This window comes from Neodiprion pinetum, chromosome 7 (genome assembly GCF_021155775.2).
Source record: "Neodiprion pinetum isolate iyNeoPine1 chromosome 7, iyNeoPine1.2, whole genome shotgun sequence".
Taxonomy (NCBI): Eukaryota; Metazoa; Arthropoda; class Insecta; order Hymenoptera; family Diprionidae; genus Neodiprion; species Neodiprion pinetum.
This window is the reverse complement of record NC_060238.1, coordinates 1567016-1582672: the sequence shown is the minus strand read 5'-3', so window position 1 is coordinate 1582672 and position 15657 is coordinate 1567016. Positions and strand designations below refer to the sequence as shown.

Genomic DNA, 15657 nt, shown 5'->3' with positions numbered 1-15657 from the left:
AGTTCAGATGATTATTTTAAAAAATGTTCAAGGCTCTGGAATAACGAATGAAAATGATTTATAAAAAAGCAAAGAAAGTTTATTCATTTATCATTTGCGTTTTCTTTGTTAATTGATAATACACATTTTAAATTACTGCCCATCAAACAATTTTTACACAAGGGGAATTATTCATTTATTTATTTATATATCGTAATTAAATTGCTTAACGATTACTGATAAATTAAACATTACAATCTACGATAGAAATACGTTCTCATATATAAAAATATTAAATCTTTTATCTTAGAGTTATATTATCCTATATAGTATATCGTATCACAAAACTTTGTCAACTCGTTATCAAAATTATTCTTTAGCGTCCCCAATGCCGTCCGAATTTATAGAAAACATAGCTTCGCTCTCGGGAAGACAGGGCGAGTCATATATTTTGCAAACTCTAGTCTCGCCCCTGCCCTTCCTCAAGTACAATCTTGTGGTACTGGCGTGAGCGATGATGTTACCGCCGATGGGCTTCTTCTGATCGCCGCCAAACATACTGGCCGCGCCGTCGACCTGGGCGACAACCTGGTTCGTTATTACGACTGCTACGCCGTGCTCGTCGGCAATTCTCAGAAGCATCCTTAGAAACCTAGCAAGGTGCATTTGTCTGGCGGACAATTCCCCCCTACCCGAATAGTCCGTTCTATAGAGACCTGTGGCGCTGTCGACAATTAGCAGCGCGTATCGAGACTCTGTCATCATCGCAGAAGCTTGAATGAGCAGCTGTGTCTGGTGGTCGGTATTGAAGGCTCTAGCACAGGCGACATTGTCCAAAACAGACTCGGAGCTGATCTTGTACCGTTCAGCTACTGCGATTATCCTCTCGGGACGAAATGTGCCCTCCGTATCGATGTAAAGGCACTTTCCTTCCCCACCGCCCATGTCCACTGGCAACTGGCAGTTGACCGCAAGCGTATGACATATCTGCGTTTTGCCTGTTCGGAATTCCCCGAATATCTCGGTTATCGAACCCGTCTCAATCCCTCCACCCAGGAGCCTGTCCAGTTCCGCGGATCCTGTCGTTAGATACACAGTGTTCGCCCTGTACTGATGGATCTCGGTTGCAGTCTTAAAGCCCATCACCACCATCTTGTACGCAGCATCCAGTATTTTCTCTACCTTTGCCTCGCTCAGCCCTTTTATCGTGGTGAGCTGCTTCTTTGGCGTGTACGCCACTGACTCGACAGTGTAGTAACCCGCTTCCTGCAGTTTTTTAACATCACCCGCCGTAATGCCATTACCCTGAAAAAAGAAACATGCATTTTACACTTTGATACTTGTTCCGACGAGCGGTGAGAAAACAAGCTAATAGGCGGGAATATTTTATGGTTAGAGAGAGTTCACTTAATCCTCAGTTGGGCCGATTTAGGTTAGGTTGGGTAATACACTTCTTCGCATTCATTACTCACTTCTATAGCCTTTATCAGTTTCGCCTGTGGATTAAACTCTTCTAAATCCTCGTCGCCCTGGATAGACGCAGTAGTTGCCGTAGCCGTTACCGACATTGAATTAATTTTTCGCCTGCTGGACGAAGCGAAAAAAGAACCTTCTACGCGATCCTGTCAAATTTCGAGTCGGGTCACAACGTTGTTTCCCGCCGTAATAATATTTACGTAACACGTATACCGACTGAAAATTACCGACGGTCCGATAACGTTGTTGTTCTGTTTCAGTCAACCGACTTGACCGGTAAATCAGACTGCTATGCTCATCGATTAAAAAAACCACAAGAGCCGTGACGTCAGACGTGAAAAAACCACCGCTGCTGCCCCACTCCTCCGCCTTGGTTGTACAGTACCTGCCACTGGTTGGGTGGCCAAACGACGAAGCAGCAGGTCGTTAATTCATTAATACAAGCTCATGTTGTCACATAAGAGTCTGCCGAGCATTAGAGAAGTCAAAGCAGAGCCAAACAGCGCGGAATTAGTACGAGCTAGAAGGTAGCGATACATAGACAGGATGGCAGCTCTTGGAAGGAAAAACTCAACGACGACAACAACGGCAGCAGCTGCGGCTATAACCACAGTTCTATTCGACCTGGACAACACGTTGATCGAGACTAGAAAGGGGGATAGTTTAGCGTGTAGAAAGGTACGTGCTGAAAAATAAATCAGCCAAGACGTCGGTCACGCGTTCATCTTGCTTTCGTTTATTTTCACCGATTCATTGCTACCTGCAGTGCGTGTGTGCGTGTATGTCGTATATCTCGTCGCCGCAACGAATAAAATGAGAGGAAAACGGGGTAAACGGGCCAGACAAAAATGAAAAGAGAAGAAAAAATTACGGATCGAAGAAAATAATCCGTACATAGACACCCGTTTGCTTCTCATTCTCTCGCTCGCTTTCAACTAGTTCGCTATTCGCGTTGCGAACGAACGAATGAGGCGGCGAGCGGGGCGAGCTATCTCTGGAAAAATACCGCCAACGTATGTTTCGCACTGTGCGAGCTACTTTCGAAGGACACGTGACGTCACGGCATCGCGACGCGGATGTGCGCGTTTTATTCGATTCGATTGAAGCACCGAAAATTTTCGATGATCCAATTACGTTGGCAGCAGTGTTCGCTTCTCGTCGCTAAAAAACATTCGCATTGATCTGCGTCAGCTGAAGTTTAGATGCTCGTTATAGCGTAGCAATTTGTAACTCGATTTACAAACACCACTGATTAAACTCTCTACGTTTAATTATTTCAATCCATTGCCCAGAATCATAGTGTCAACAGGGTTCGCACGCACAGGGTAAACTCACAAGAATTTTAAAGTAAGACTGAAATTTTGAGTTTGTCGAACAAGTAAACTCGTTCTTATATACAAAGTACTGTCGATCTTAATAAAAAAAATTGCACGTAAAATTTTGTTTCGTCGCACCACTTCATACATTCTATGTATATTACTTAATACCAAACATTCTTTCGATTTTTTTCTTACGGAAAATCGCAGGCTGTCGTTTGTAAATTGTTAGATAGTAAGTTAGTTATTAAGTAATATCGAAGATATTGGTATTAATGTAAAAAAATGAGCGGCATATTTCTTTGAAGGCTACTGGATAAATCCTATTTCGAGGCTGAAACGCTTAGAAACGTCGGGGACTTTTAGATTCCAAAAAGCGTACGAACTCTGGTCAACTTGACCTATGAAAGCTTATTCTACACATTCTAGACACTTTAGTGCAGAATTCTATCCGTCTTATGCATTATCCCGGCAGTTACTCGTCAGTTTGATGTGTAACCTTTTAATATTAAACCGATATCCAATACTTCTGATTTAAAAAGATTTATTCGTCATTTAAGGGTTATGCAGGTATTATTTCTGTGAGCTGAATAAAAAAATGCAGACGTTATCATCGTGTGGTCGAATAATGTCAATCTATCGACGAAACTATTTGAACAACGATTACATGTTATAACGTAAATGGCCTTCTAGATTTAAGCTATTTTACTGAGGAACGAACGTTTAATATAGGTATTGAATTCGTGATTTACAAAAATTTAATATCAATAATGGTTATGTATCATTCAATTATTCTCTGTGATTTCGGTATAACAGCTGATGCGGAAAAGTTGGGAAAAGTCAATCACTGCTACCAACATAATTATTATTTTATCCCCCCCTAAATTGACAGCAGACGACGCGACGACGACTTCACGTGTAGAAGGATCGACTCGAGAGTTTAACGCGTGTTGGGAAAGTCTAAAACGGAGGCCCTGAGACAAACAGTAATAATAAAAATAAACGACACCGAATGTGATTTCATCAATGTTACCGTCAAAAGCTCTGCTGCAGACCGCCCGTTTCATTCGGCGCTTAGAGCACGCGGTGCGAATCGTTGAACGATACTCGCGTCTTGGTTAAAAATAACCTCCTGGTAACGTGATACGGAATATCCCGATATAGCCGTTTCTATCCCGTTTATTTATAGCGACTTTCCTCCTCCCGTTTGCTATAACTCGCAGCTTCTCTCGTCTCGAAAAACTCTAGTCGCCTTTCGGGCATTCGATTTGTCCACTGGATCTGAAGCTCGCCGGTTCGTCGCCGCCACCGCTCCAAAATTCAAGGTTATAATCAACGCATCTCCTTGTATTTATATCTACTCTTATAGGAGTTTAAAAGTGCTGTGCTGAAGACAGTAAAAAGAATTCTGTGAACTCGTCGCGTGTCGTGAAATGTGCATGACGAGGCGCCTCTGTGGTGGTCGTCGATCAGTGACACTCTCAAACTAAGTTTCTTGGCTCTGTTTACGCTCTCTCACCAGCCTCCGTTACATCTGAGACACAGCCCGGAGCGACGAAACCTGGAGACGAGACAGCGATCGCTTTCTCTTTTAATTTTCACCAACCCATGGGCATTGCCCTGTATTACGAGCAGATAACGCTTTGAACAAAACGCTAAGAGGTTTGATCGACAAGATGAGCATACCAGAGAGCGTTAAGAAGTGCGTGGCCATCTTGAAGATGGTTAGCAACGACTCCGAGAAGTTTGCCGCGCTGTTTATGGTGACTAAACTAGTCGACGGAAAGGACTGCACCCCGACGGCAAAGAAGCTGTTGTTCGAAGCGATCGGGGCTAAGTTTATGCGCAAGCTTTTGTCTAGCGACAATGTTCCCGTCGACTGTCCGCCCCAGGTCTACAAGTCGGTCGCGCTGTCGATTTTGTCTGCTTTCTGCGGGGACGAGGAGCTTGCCTCACACCCTGACATGGTGGGACACGTTCCAGCACTGTTGGAGATCGTCTCCAAAGCTGACGACGACGCTCCCGACGACACGCTGATCATTGTGAGCGAGGCTTACGCCTGCCTACAGAGCATCGCCCAATATCCACCAGGTCAGAAGGCGCTGCTGCAGCAGAAGGCGATACCAAAGATGTGCGAAATCTACGCGGAGAAGAGCTTTCAGACGGACGAAGCGCTGAATATCCTGGTAACCCTGGTCACAACCTTTGGACCCGACGCCTGGGACGCGGTGGACACAAAGCCGTTCCACGCCATAATAAACAAAATCGCTCTGGACTTTGAAACAGACCATACGGAGCGCAAATTCGAGGTCTGTACCATACTCCAGGCGCTGCTTTCGTCATGCAGGCAAAACGCCATCGAGGAGACGTCCAAGGAGGAGTCCTGGCCTGGAAGCATCCACAAGGCACTGAACGACATCCTGGGCTCAAGAATTGGCAAGAATCAAAGGGACCCGGCACTCAAACTCGCAGCTGTAATGCTTGAGCTGCTCGGCGTCGAGTGGGCGCTTTCGGACGAGGAGAAGCCCAAGGTGTTCTTCCTGCTGCTGGTCCAGCTCTCGTCGATCGAGGTCAGAATGCAACTGGAGGGTAAACAGCTCAAGGCTGTTGTCGGCAATGCGGATTTGATAACGGCGTGCTTTACCATACTGGAGATATCGCTCGCCTACATAACCAGCGATCAGCTGGATCTCGAGCAGAAGGAGAAACAGTCCTTGTACACGGCGCTGAAGGGCGCATTTGCGGCGGTAATTGGCCTTCTCACCGCCGTCTCGAAGATGAAAGACCTCACCGGCGTAAAGGAGCGCCTCTTCGTCTGTGCCATGGTCCGCGTTCTTGCCGCGTGGTTGGCTCAAGAAACGTCGGCGATGCGACCCCAGGTTTACTCGGTCCTGCCGTACGTCTTGACGGTAGCAAACGACACGTTTTACGCTCATCGAAATCGTAAAATGTCGGAAAAATCGAAGGCGGCGGCTAAGCCCGAGGAAGGAAACTCGTCAGGCGAGCCTGTAGTCCACGATCCACTCAGCCAGGTCGATGTGCTGAGGCTTCTGTTGCCGGCGCTTTGCTATCTGGCGGTAGAAGAGGAGGCACGAAAAATTTTACTAAAGCACAAACAGGAGGAAGTGCTTTTCGAGTGTTTGTCTTATCACTGGACCATTGTCTATTACAAAAAGCCGCCTGTTCCCAGATCAGAACGGTTGAAAGCACTGAAAGAACCGGAGAAGGAACTCGCCCCTGCGCTACTCAGCGAAATGAAGGACTCCAGAGCCGCAATGGTCTCCGTCTGCAACGTTCTGATGAACATAACTGTGCTAGAGGCCAAGATGGTGGAGGAATCGCCGACGTTCATATCGCTGCTGAAGTTCATATTCAACAACCTGCCTGAGCTCAAGCAGATCCCTGAGAACCTGGTGCTGCACGGACACCTTGCCATACTCGGACTTCTTCTGCTGAAGCAGCAGGCCAAACGCGTCAAGAAGAACGACTTTTCCATATGTCGCTACATTCAGGCGACCATCAGGTTCCTATGGGACGCCTACACCGTCGACGAGAGCAACGATCCGACTGAATTGGTTGTAGCGATATCGTACAAGGAACATTGGATGGAAATAATGGAGCTATGGTTCCTCGGCATGCAGACAATGGCCGGCGTACTTCAACTCGTTCCTTGGCTGTCGGAATTTGCTATTGAATCTGGCTGGGCTGAGGGAATCATTGAAACTTTGAAAAAAGTCAAGGTCGGAGGCCTGCCGCCCAACGTTAAATCCGCCTACGAAGATCTTCTCTGCCACTTGGTAACTGCCGATGAAAGCGTTGCTGCTGTACTGAAGAAATGCGGCGCCTTGACTGTCTGTAGATCGCATCGCATGATGGAGCTTGGGAAACATCTGTTCGGAGATTAAGATTTGCTTTTCTATTTACCCAAGTCGGCGCCACCAGTATTCAGGCGTATCGCAAAGAGGAAACTTTCATGTGTCGAGGGCATTTTCTTTAATTTTTTTTTTCACTGTATTTATAGCTTAGATAACGTCGATACTGTCAAACGAAATGTATTGTCTTTCCAAATTTGAATTCAAGCATGTCTCGACGAAAAGCGTCAAAAACAGCACGCCTTGTAGCCAAAACTGTTAGTAATACCGTTAGTGCCGTCGTGTTCCTAGTCAAGTTTGACTTTCCGTTGCACTTGGCTAAGTCGCGCGTGTCAAATGAACTATGCACTATTCTGGTGAATATATTTAGTCCCTATTGGGAGTAAAAATAGATCGACGACAACGCCGAGCGCAGTTGAGATATCACTTTCGCTAAGGATCTCCTTGGTCGTATGCCCTCGTATTTCCACCGCTTAGATTCCGTGGTATAATTAGATTATTGGATTCATCTTGGCTGGAGGCAACAGCTGCGGATACGACAGTCACATGATTTGTGCTCCCTGTTTTTAGCGCAGACTCAAATGTGTGTGTGTGTGTGTGTGTGTATTACGCTGTACATCTGTTACTAGGTGATAGAACAAAGAAAGAGTTTTTAAAAAAATGTATACTAGTAATTTCAAAACGGATTTTGATATCCGATGGTCCTCCCTTATTTTACCCCGTTGACGAAGATTGTTGCAAAAATCTTTCCAATACAAAAATTTCCTATACGCCCTCGTTATTCTTTGCAGCTTTTTTTTCCCTTTTCTTTTCTTCCATCTTTTGTACTTTTTCTCATAATTTTTCAAATTTTGAATTACGTTTAATTAATATATACCTATGTATACTTAAGCTCAATTCTGTATTGATGCTATGTTATACGATAACTTGTCGCGTGTGAGAGACTGATGTGCCGATTTTAACGGCTGTGTTATTTTTATTTTTGTATCTACAAAATTTCAATAAACATACACTATGAATAGTACAAATATGACGTAATTTATTATTACTGGTAATACTCTGTATGTATTAATATTCGTATACTAAAAGTAACACGGTAGTTGATTTAATAACAGTTTTAACACCAACATTTGTAAAACCAAGAATGGAGAGATGTTTTTTTTTTTTAATTCTCATCTTTTTACTCGTCCAAATTACACGATATAATTTCAAAAAAAAATTAATCATTTCTTGTTTTTCTTTCGCAATCCCTTCCTCATTTTATGGTAATCTTAATCAATAGCGTAAGCTTGATGTATCAGTTAACGATAAGGAATGTACAAGTGACTAAGAGTAAGATTCATTTTTATGATTTTTTATTATTACCAATTGTATGTCAGAAGTGGGAAAATGTATTGCGATCAACGAAGCAGGGAAAAACCCAGAGACGTCCCCCAAGTGGGTGAAGAAAGAGTCGCCCGATAGTCTTCCTAATAATTTTATGACGGGTGTTGTGCTTTCATTGATTGCAAAGAATCGTTTTCCCATTTTGCAATCAGGTCTGCTAGTGGTGTACTTGTTAAGTCCGTCGTTGGCACAACTGATTTTGTTGTGATTACAGCAGTGATCGTGGGGGCCACTTCGAGTGTCCAATAATCGCCTCAAAGATTTGAATGAATCAATGCATTTTATAGGTAATCATTAATATGATATAGTGTCCTACTGAACAGCCTTTATCCCTGATCACATTCGTCCTTTCTCACCCTTGCCTTCTTATATTTACGCCATATACAATAATTTGATCCTTGTCGAAAGTTAAAAACCAGCTTTCAAGCTAATGAATAAGAAAAAATAAAATTAAAAACGATCAAGGCATCTCATCCGATTGTTTATGTTTGTTTTTATTTCATCAGTTGTGAATTCGGCACCCAGTTGCATAAACTTACTATGGAATGATCGTCGATCAGATGAATTTTTTTTATAAGTTTTAGCGATAGTAATTTAACAATGATATCGGCATATGGAATAGTTTGATATATATTTTTGCTTGTTTCCAAACTAAGAACGTCAATCATTTTGAGAGAGAACGAATTATTGGATACGGCGCAAAACTCTTGCATACTTGACTATTTCTTTTAAAATTCATCTTTATTGCTAAGTTTTAATATTTACCGCCAATCGCAATTAAACATCACGTGTCGAAGTATTCAAGATTTGTAATTCGTGTGTTTGTTTATTTGTTTTTTTTTCTTTTTTTTTTCCATCCAATCGCACTTTAGCTGTCCGAGGAATTGACTCAGGAGTACGGAGTACCGCAAGAATTGTCAAGCAAAGTAACGACTGGTTACTTGAAGCAGTTTAGAAAATGTCCGGACAATCCAAAGTATAGTTTAGATGCCTGGAGGATATCACTGTGGAGCAAAGCGCTCGGCGAAAGTTACTCGTACCTGAACAAAGCCGTCTACGAAAGATGGCTGGAGCTGAGATACCACTACCTCGCGCTCACCGGCGACACGGTCTCCATGCTGCTTCAGCTCAGGAAGAAATACCTCATCGGTTTAATTACAAACGGACCGTCCAACGCACAGTGGGAAAAAATTCAAAAGCTTTCCTTGAACCAGTACTTCGACCTCATTCTAGTCTCCGGAGATCTTCCATGGGAAAAACCTGACCCAAGGATATTCGAGGAGGCCTGCCAATGCCTGAAAGTTACACCGGCCGAGTGCATCATGGTTGGGGATAAGCTTGAAACCGACATTCAAGGTAATCGAACGATTTGTGCAATTTACGCAATCTCTTCTAGAGACTGACGTGTTTCTCTTTATCAATGTCAAATCGGTGACCCTGATCAGCAATGAACTTGATATTGAAGTTAGTCGATCTTTGAATTATTCCACCGTCGATTAGATTGAGTAATTAATGATAAGATTCTACACGGTCAAAGTTCGATGTGTAACCCTTGACCGATTGAACAGGGGGCATAGAAGCTGGGCTCGGAGGAACAGTGTGGATACCGACGACTGAAAAGCCGAGACTTTGCGCGGGGGATCCGAAGCCGGACGTGACTATAAAACATGCCACCGATATTTACAGTGTCCTGAATCGTGGGCCGGGAGCACCGGAGCTGGAAGATTCGTCGTCGAATGCTTCGGATGGCAGCTGATGGGAGGATGGATCGTTATTCGAGACATGCATGATGCCTCAGTTCTCAGTAGAGATATATTATAAACTTAGAGAGTTAATTTAGCTAGTTTCGTATAGAGACGTCTAGCACCTCTTCTTGTCATTTTACGAATTTAACCGTTCGTAAATATTTTTATTAATATTATCATTATTATTCTCACCAGCGGAAACGAAAATTTGAATTAGATAACTTAACGGGTAAAGGGGAAAAAGTAAATGAAAAATCGAACAAATGATGTGTGATGATACTTTGAAGCATCGATATATTATTGTAGGACTTGTTATAATTTTCTGATTATTATTAAGTTGTCTTTCTTTCTCTTTTTCGACTAAAGTAGATGATTACTTAAACACATCGTTACAGAATGTACAAAGTATTTTTCGAAGAGTTGTCAAAAATCTGTTTTCAAATCCTTTGAACGCGTACGGAGTGCTCTTTCAAGGCTTCGACTTGCGCAAGTTCGATTCTTAAAGAGACTTTTAGTCAATTCGGATATCGGGATCTTTTTTAACTGAAGCCAGAACCAACGAACAATTTGGTCGACTGCAATACTAGACTGTTATTAGTTATAAATTTCTTATAATATACGTATAACATAGGTACTTGATTCATCAACGGTTAATTCACATATAAGACAAACACTTTGCGGTATGTTTCGTTCAGCGACGTAAGTCTTGAAAATGTCGAAGGTTGTAGATTAGCCATGTCGCACTTCTTTTTTCTCTATTTTCCTCGTCATTCTGTACTTACTATATTTTTATTTTCTTACCACTTCCTTGTTACGCTTAATCCACGTCATTTCCTTTCGAGGTAATGATTCGTAAGAGTGGTTGTCTCAGTTTCTTTTCTTATACATAATATACTTAGTCATTCACGGTTTTCCCCTCTATTATGACGCGATCATCCGAACCAATTGCAGTGTACGGTAAACGGACAGATATTCGTACTTGAATTACAAAACGTTGTTGAAATATTATTATTCTCATGTTTAATCGGTAATGGTAATTATAGCAAAACGAATGAACCATATCGGCTCATATATTTAATTCCAGAAAAACAATTTACTTGAAGATATCTCGTAGATAATTTAGATATATATCGAGACGTGTATGTACAAAGGCAGGAGCACGCTTAATACGTGCGCGTCATTTACTATAAAATTGAGAGAAAGTGTAGAGAAAAGGTGAAAAGATCAAAACAAAAAGATGCGAAGAAAGAAAGAGAATATAATATGTATATAGATATTTTCGAAAAAAAAAAATCGTATATATATTTATATTCTATTTTTTTAATGGTTTATCTTAGAATAATACACATACATATATTCACATACAAAACTCGTACGAATCAATGCGTACTCTTAGATTAGTAGTATTTAAAAAAAAAAAATAAAGGTATATACCGTATTTTTCCAAGTATAAAGCGACCACCGATTCTAAGACAGTGTTTCAGGATATTTTTCTTAGTTACCAGCACATAAGACGGGTCTGCGTATAAGACGAGGACGACCAACAAACATCTGCTTATATTTGGAACGATACGTTATATCACGCACGTGATGTTGTGTACAATATTCTGTATTCGTTTATTCTGTCTGTATAATATTTTTTTCAACTTATCATACGTACTACGTAGTTATGTACGTACTTATACTTAAAACAGATATACCATATACGCATACCGTGTATGGATACAGTTAGATGACAACAGCCGTCGGCTTCATTGTCACCAAAAAGAAAATAAATAATACGATGCGTGTTGATATATATTTTTTCACTATATATATTTTATTGCTGTTGAATATAAATTGAAATATGCTAAGCGAGATAGCAGTTGATTAGTGACTCGAGAAAAAAATTTTCTGTCTTTTCGTTAAACTACTTTTTTGTTTTTGCTATTGTTTTTTTTTTTTTTTTTTTTAATATAGTTTTCCTTCTGTTTCTCTACATCTCACGCACACGATACAGCGCAGGCACTTTTGGTAATAGGTATTATATTATATTATAACATTGTGAGCCTGCAATGTATACGTACATACGTGAATCAAAATGTATCATTCGTAAATGAATATTACAATTTCCTCGTAATAAATATCCAATTATCTTGTATACGTGTAATTTTTACATTCATCTATTTCTCTTATTCATAGATTAGGCTAATTTAGGTCTAGCGATCTATTCTTTTCAGTCCAATAAGTTGATTCCAACGATTGTTAATTAACGTACTCTGGAACAAATCTTGCTGCGATATTTCTATCATTGATCTATTGTCAATATAAGATTTACGGTAGGTTGATATTCGCTTAAATTAACATACTGGAACACTGTATTCTTTTCTAATTCATTCGTCTTGCAGGATTAACGGTTGGCCAGAGCCGAAAGTACTATTCGCATTCCGATTAGATTGAGATTCTATCTCCTCGGAGAGCTCGATCACTTTTGAGTCGTCAACAAGGTCAGAGTTCACGTCGAGACACCTTTGCTCTGTGTTGTCTGAGCCCAATCGACTATCGTCTAGAAACATTTTCTTTGGTAAATATTTGTCCGACTATTATTGTTTCACGATACCCAAAATACTGTTAATCTTTATTCAACTACAAAGTCATCAAAAGCAGAGAAATATTTATTCTAATACAATGCGTCTTAAATGGTTCAAAGATTTTTCGTGATATTATGTACTGTTTGGATATTGAAACAGAATTTAATACCTGTACTTTTCTTTGTTTCAGATTCTGCAATGACCGAGGCAGCATCGGCTTTTTGGTCAACCGCACGATCTGCTTCTATTGCCTCTCCTCCGTCAGTAGCACTGCACAGATCATCAAGCAACCCGTTCTCATATGTATTTAAGTCACGCATTCGAGACGTTTTCGTGTTAGGCACTGTCGACTTTATTGGAGCGCTGAAAAATTTTTGTCAAAATATTCTGACCAACATCTGGATTCATTTATTAATATCCATTGGAATTTCGTACCTTGGCTGCAGTTGGCAAAGCGAACTGTAAGCACTCGGCTGAATATTATTGCGACTGTTCCAATCTCTGTTCTGTTTAATAGGAAATTCATTTTATCACGGCGTGGAATGACACGGTATTCGAAAATACCTCGCTTCATGCATTTATGGAATGAGCTTAATCAAAATTAAATTCATAAAAACTTATACGTTTATTAATTACAATAGGTTTTATAATTGCGCAACTATGATATAACTGTGCTAAGACATGCGGTAGTTGCGCATTGGATTCAGAATATTTGTGCATGAAAGAAACGATACTTGGCTTCACTTTTTTCCATCACAGCATGCATCGAGTTCCAGGTTGCTCGCATTTACCTGTCCGAAAGTCTGCTCCTTACTCCTATTCTTCAAAGTTTTACAAATCTCCTCTGCCTTGTCGGGTTTCAAATCCATGTCTAACAAAGTATTTATCACGTCCTCTTGAGTAACGATAATATCTGCAGATTTATTTTCCACAGATACCAAAGATTCGCACTTCATGCCGGAGACTGGGTCTTGCTTCACCCTCTCCTTGAAATCCTTCAGGGTACCGGAAGTCCTGGGAAGGCTGGTCGCCGAGCAAAGCAATCGCCCACAGCTGCTGACTACTACATCGACTTCCTCGTCGTCGTCGGACTCGCAGTTTACGCTCAGAGCCCTTTTCAGACAGTTAATCTCTTGCAACATTTTTTCCTGAATGAAATGACAATACAATAATAATAGTAATAATATTTACTGCCGCATCTTTGGAATTTTATGACTTAGTCATTCGGAATAAGATTTTCGACTTGAATATATATATATATATCACGAGAAGCTCTAGGCCTCAGATATATATTTTGATTTGAAATGACTCAATAATATTTTCGCAGGACATCGCCAAGAGAAAAGGCTACAAGGGAAAAAAGCGACTTTGCTGTATACTTTGTTCAACCGCCCCAAGTTCTTCTCGAAATGCCGTGCAAACACCGCCTCGATATCCTTGTCCACGTAGTAGCCCATGTCCATTATCTCCTTGGTCATGTCGTAGACGAAATTAACGTACATCGAGACCTCGCTGCTGCTGGAAAATCCCTCGAAGCTGACGCTCGACGTTGGCCTGGGAACGCAGACCCCGAACTCAGGCGTTTCGGGACAAGATATTTCCGAGAACGATGTCACGCTGATGACGGAAATCAACTCGTCAACTACGTATAACTTCATCATCGTCTAGCTGCGAATTTGAGGTCTCATTGGACGGATATTCCTAATCAAAGAGAGTCACAGGGAAAATATTGAACACTTCGCGATAATAAAAAAAATTGGTAAAAAAAATCAATCTTATAACGAAATTTACAATGATTTTTTTCACATTTTTATCTCATCGCGAAGTGTTCAATATTCTCACCGAGAGTAACTTTTGATTGGAAATATAAGTCCAATAATACCTTAATCAGCGAGAAGTTACCGTGGCATTGAGATGCGGCAAATTTTCGACTCCTTCAGGCTGCCACGGAACGCTGAGCCCGAATTCTCTGTCCGCTTCGGAGACGACGTTAATCGAGCAGCGCAAATCGCGCAAAGATCTTCCTCGGAGTGTTTCGGTGAAACTCGACGGTCCTGGAGGCTGGAATCGTCGCTTGCATCGGGCGAAGTTGACCGATCGCTTCTCTCCCTGGAGAAAAATCTGGAAGATAGTCTGTCGTGCCGCCAGCTCATCTTCGCTACCACCTGAAGAGAAGACGATACGATATTTTCCACGAATGCTGGAATTCTAGAAAGGTCCTGGAATCTTTTGGTGAAGGAAAAATCGTGTTTTGGTCAGTTGCAGGTTTGATGTTTAGCGAAATATAAAGATAAACACCACGAAAGACGAAAGAAACTGTATTGCCAGGGTGTCTAGCTGTCAGGGAAATGTCGGGAAATTTGGATACCTCATTGACACTAGACACCCTGAATGTATATAATAATTCATCCTGGATAATTCCTGATGTCTCATAGATTATTAGTAAGAGAATTTCCAAATTTCAGATCTTTAAACGCACGCACGTTTGGATGATACTTCGTGTCATAGGCGAGCCTGTCGATAACGTTTTGCGAAAGAGACTCCTTCGCCGTCCGGACCTCTCGCCCCCTCGCCGACGTTTTCGTTCGTCTTCCGTTTTTCTTCGAGACCCCGTCGACTTTTCCACAGTCCACGACGCTCTTCGCCAGCAGGACTCTGCGAAGGTGATTAGTCATCGCGTTGTACGTCGTCAATTGTACCTCGTGGCGCTGCCCGGACGGGTTGTAAGCTGTGCGAGCAGATAAATTACACAAATTACCCCATCAGAGTTAGATTATAGCTGGTGTAATGAAAGTGCAATCTCATACCTGAGCTTTTCAGCCGATTATTATAGTTGCAACGGTTACATCTTGTCATTTCTAAAAAAGAAATACGTGTAGAAGTTTCGAAACGAATTCTTATAGATCCTTAGATTCTTTTCGATCCTGTTTTACCGATTTTATACCGATCGACGGTGTTTTTAGTTAATGAATAAGTGACCCTACCTTTCATTAAACTGCGACGCTTACCTCGTTCGATATTATTTACTGCACATCAAAACTGGCGGTGAATCTTTCGGTTAATGTAACACCCATACTTCGGGAGTGAGAATTTTGACATTCGCCGGTGTGAATGTTGCTTCAAATTTTCATTATCGTATCCACTGAATGATGTCGGTCGAATTTGTCAGGTTTCAAGTTGTGATGCACATGCTTATGTGTACAATATTGTCGCCAAGCAACGCGAGTGGACGGCCGCCGATCAATATTCCCGCGGATGACGGGTTTTTTAAACATGATGATCTTTGAAGGAACAGGAATGGGCGATGAATGAC

The 15657-nt window shown here is 41.6% G+C and overlaps 4 protein-coding genes across 5 annotated transcripts; 2 read left to right on the top strand and 2 right to left on the bottom strand.

The window, feature by feature from the left end:
- Nucleotides 1-100: 100 nt before the first annotated feature.
- On the bottom strand, nt 101-1686 carry LOC124223000 (RAD51 recombinase homolog spn-A). The gene is made up of 2 exons (XM_046634586.2): nt 1452-1686; nt 101-1284 (listed from the first exon to the last, which is right to left on the bottom strand). The coding sequence occupies exons 1-2, from the start codon at nt 1545-1547 to the stop codon at nt 349-351; spliced, it is 1032 nt and encodes a 343-aa protein (XP_046490542.1). The 5' UTR covers nt 1548-1686; the 3' UTR covers nt 101-348.
- Nucleotides 1687-1844: 158 nt separating this feature from the next.
- On the top strand, nt 1845-11914 carry LOC124223004 (N-acylneuraminate-9-phosphatase). Its single transcript, XM_046634590.2, has 3 exons — nt 1845-2133; nt 8902-9385; nt 9598-11914. The coding sequence occupies exons 1-3, from the start codon at nt 2002-2004 to the stop codon at nt 9783-9785; spliced, it is 804 nt and encodes a 267-aa protein (XP_046490546.1). The 5' UTR covers nt 1845-2001; the 3' UTR covers nt 9786-11914.
- On the top strand, nt 2142-7671 carry Neurochondrin (neurochondrin). The gene has a single exon (XM_046634583.2). It carries the CDS (start codon nt 4448-4450, stop codon nt 6674-6676), a length of 2229 nt encoding a protein of 742 aa, XP_046490539.1. The 5' UTR covers nt 2142-4447; the 3' UTR covers nt 6677-7671.
- Nucleotides 10195-15528, bottom strand: LOC124222999 (uncharacterized). Of its 2 annotated transcripts, XM_046634584.2 has the most exons (9): nt 15353-15528; nt 15152-15202; nt 14828-15072; nt 14247-14509; nt 13724-13961; nt 13136-13492; nt 12780-12850; nt 12514-12707; nt 10195-12319 (listed from the first exon to the last, which is right to left on the bottom strand). In XM_046634584.2, exons 2-9 carry the CDS (start codon nt 15198-15200, stop codon nt 12147-12149), a joined length of 1590 nt encoding a protein of 529 aa, XP_046490540.1. In that variant the 5' UTR covers nt 15201-15202; nt 15353-15528; the 3' UTR covers nt 10195-12146. The 2 variants fall into 2 exon arrangements, with proteins under 2 accessions (XP_046490540.1, XP_046490541.1); XM_046634585.2 differs by lacking the exons at nt 15152-15202; nt 15353-15528 and having other exon boundaries at nt 14247-14570; nt 14828-14977.
- Between the last annotated feature and the right edge of the window lie 129 nt (nt 15529-15657).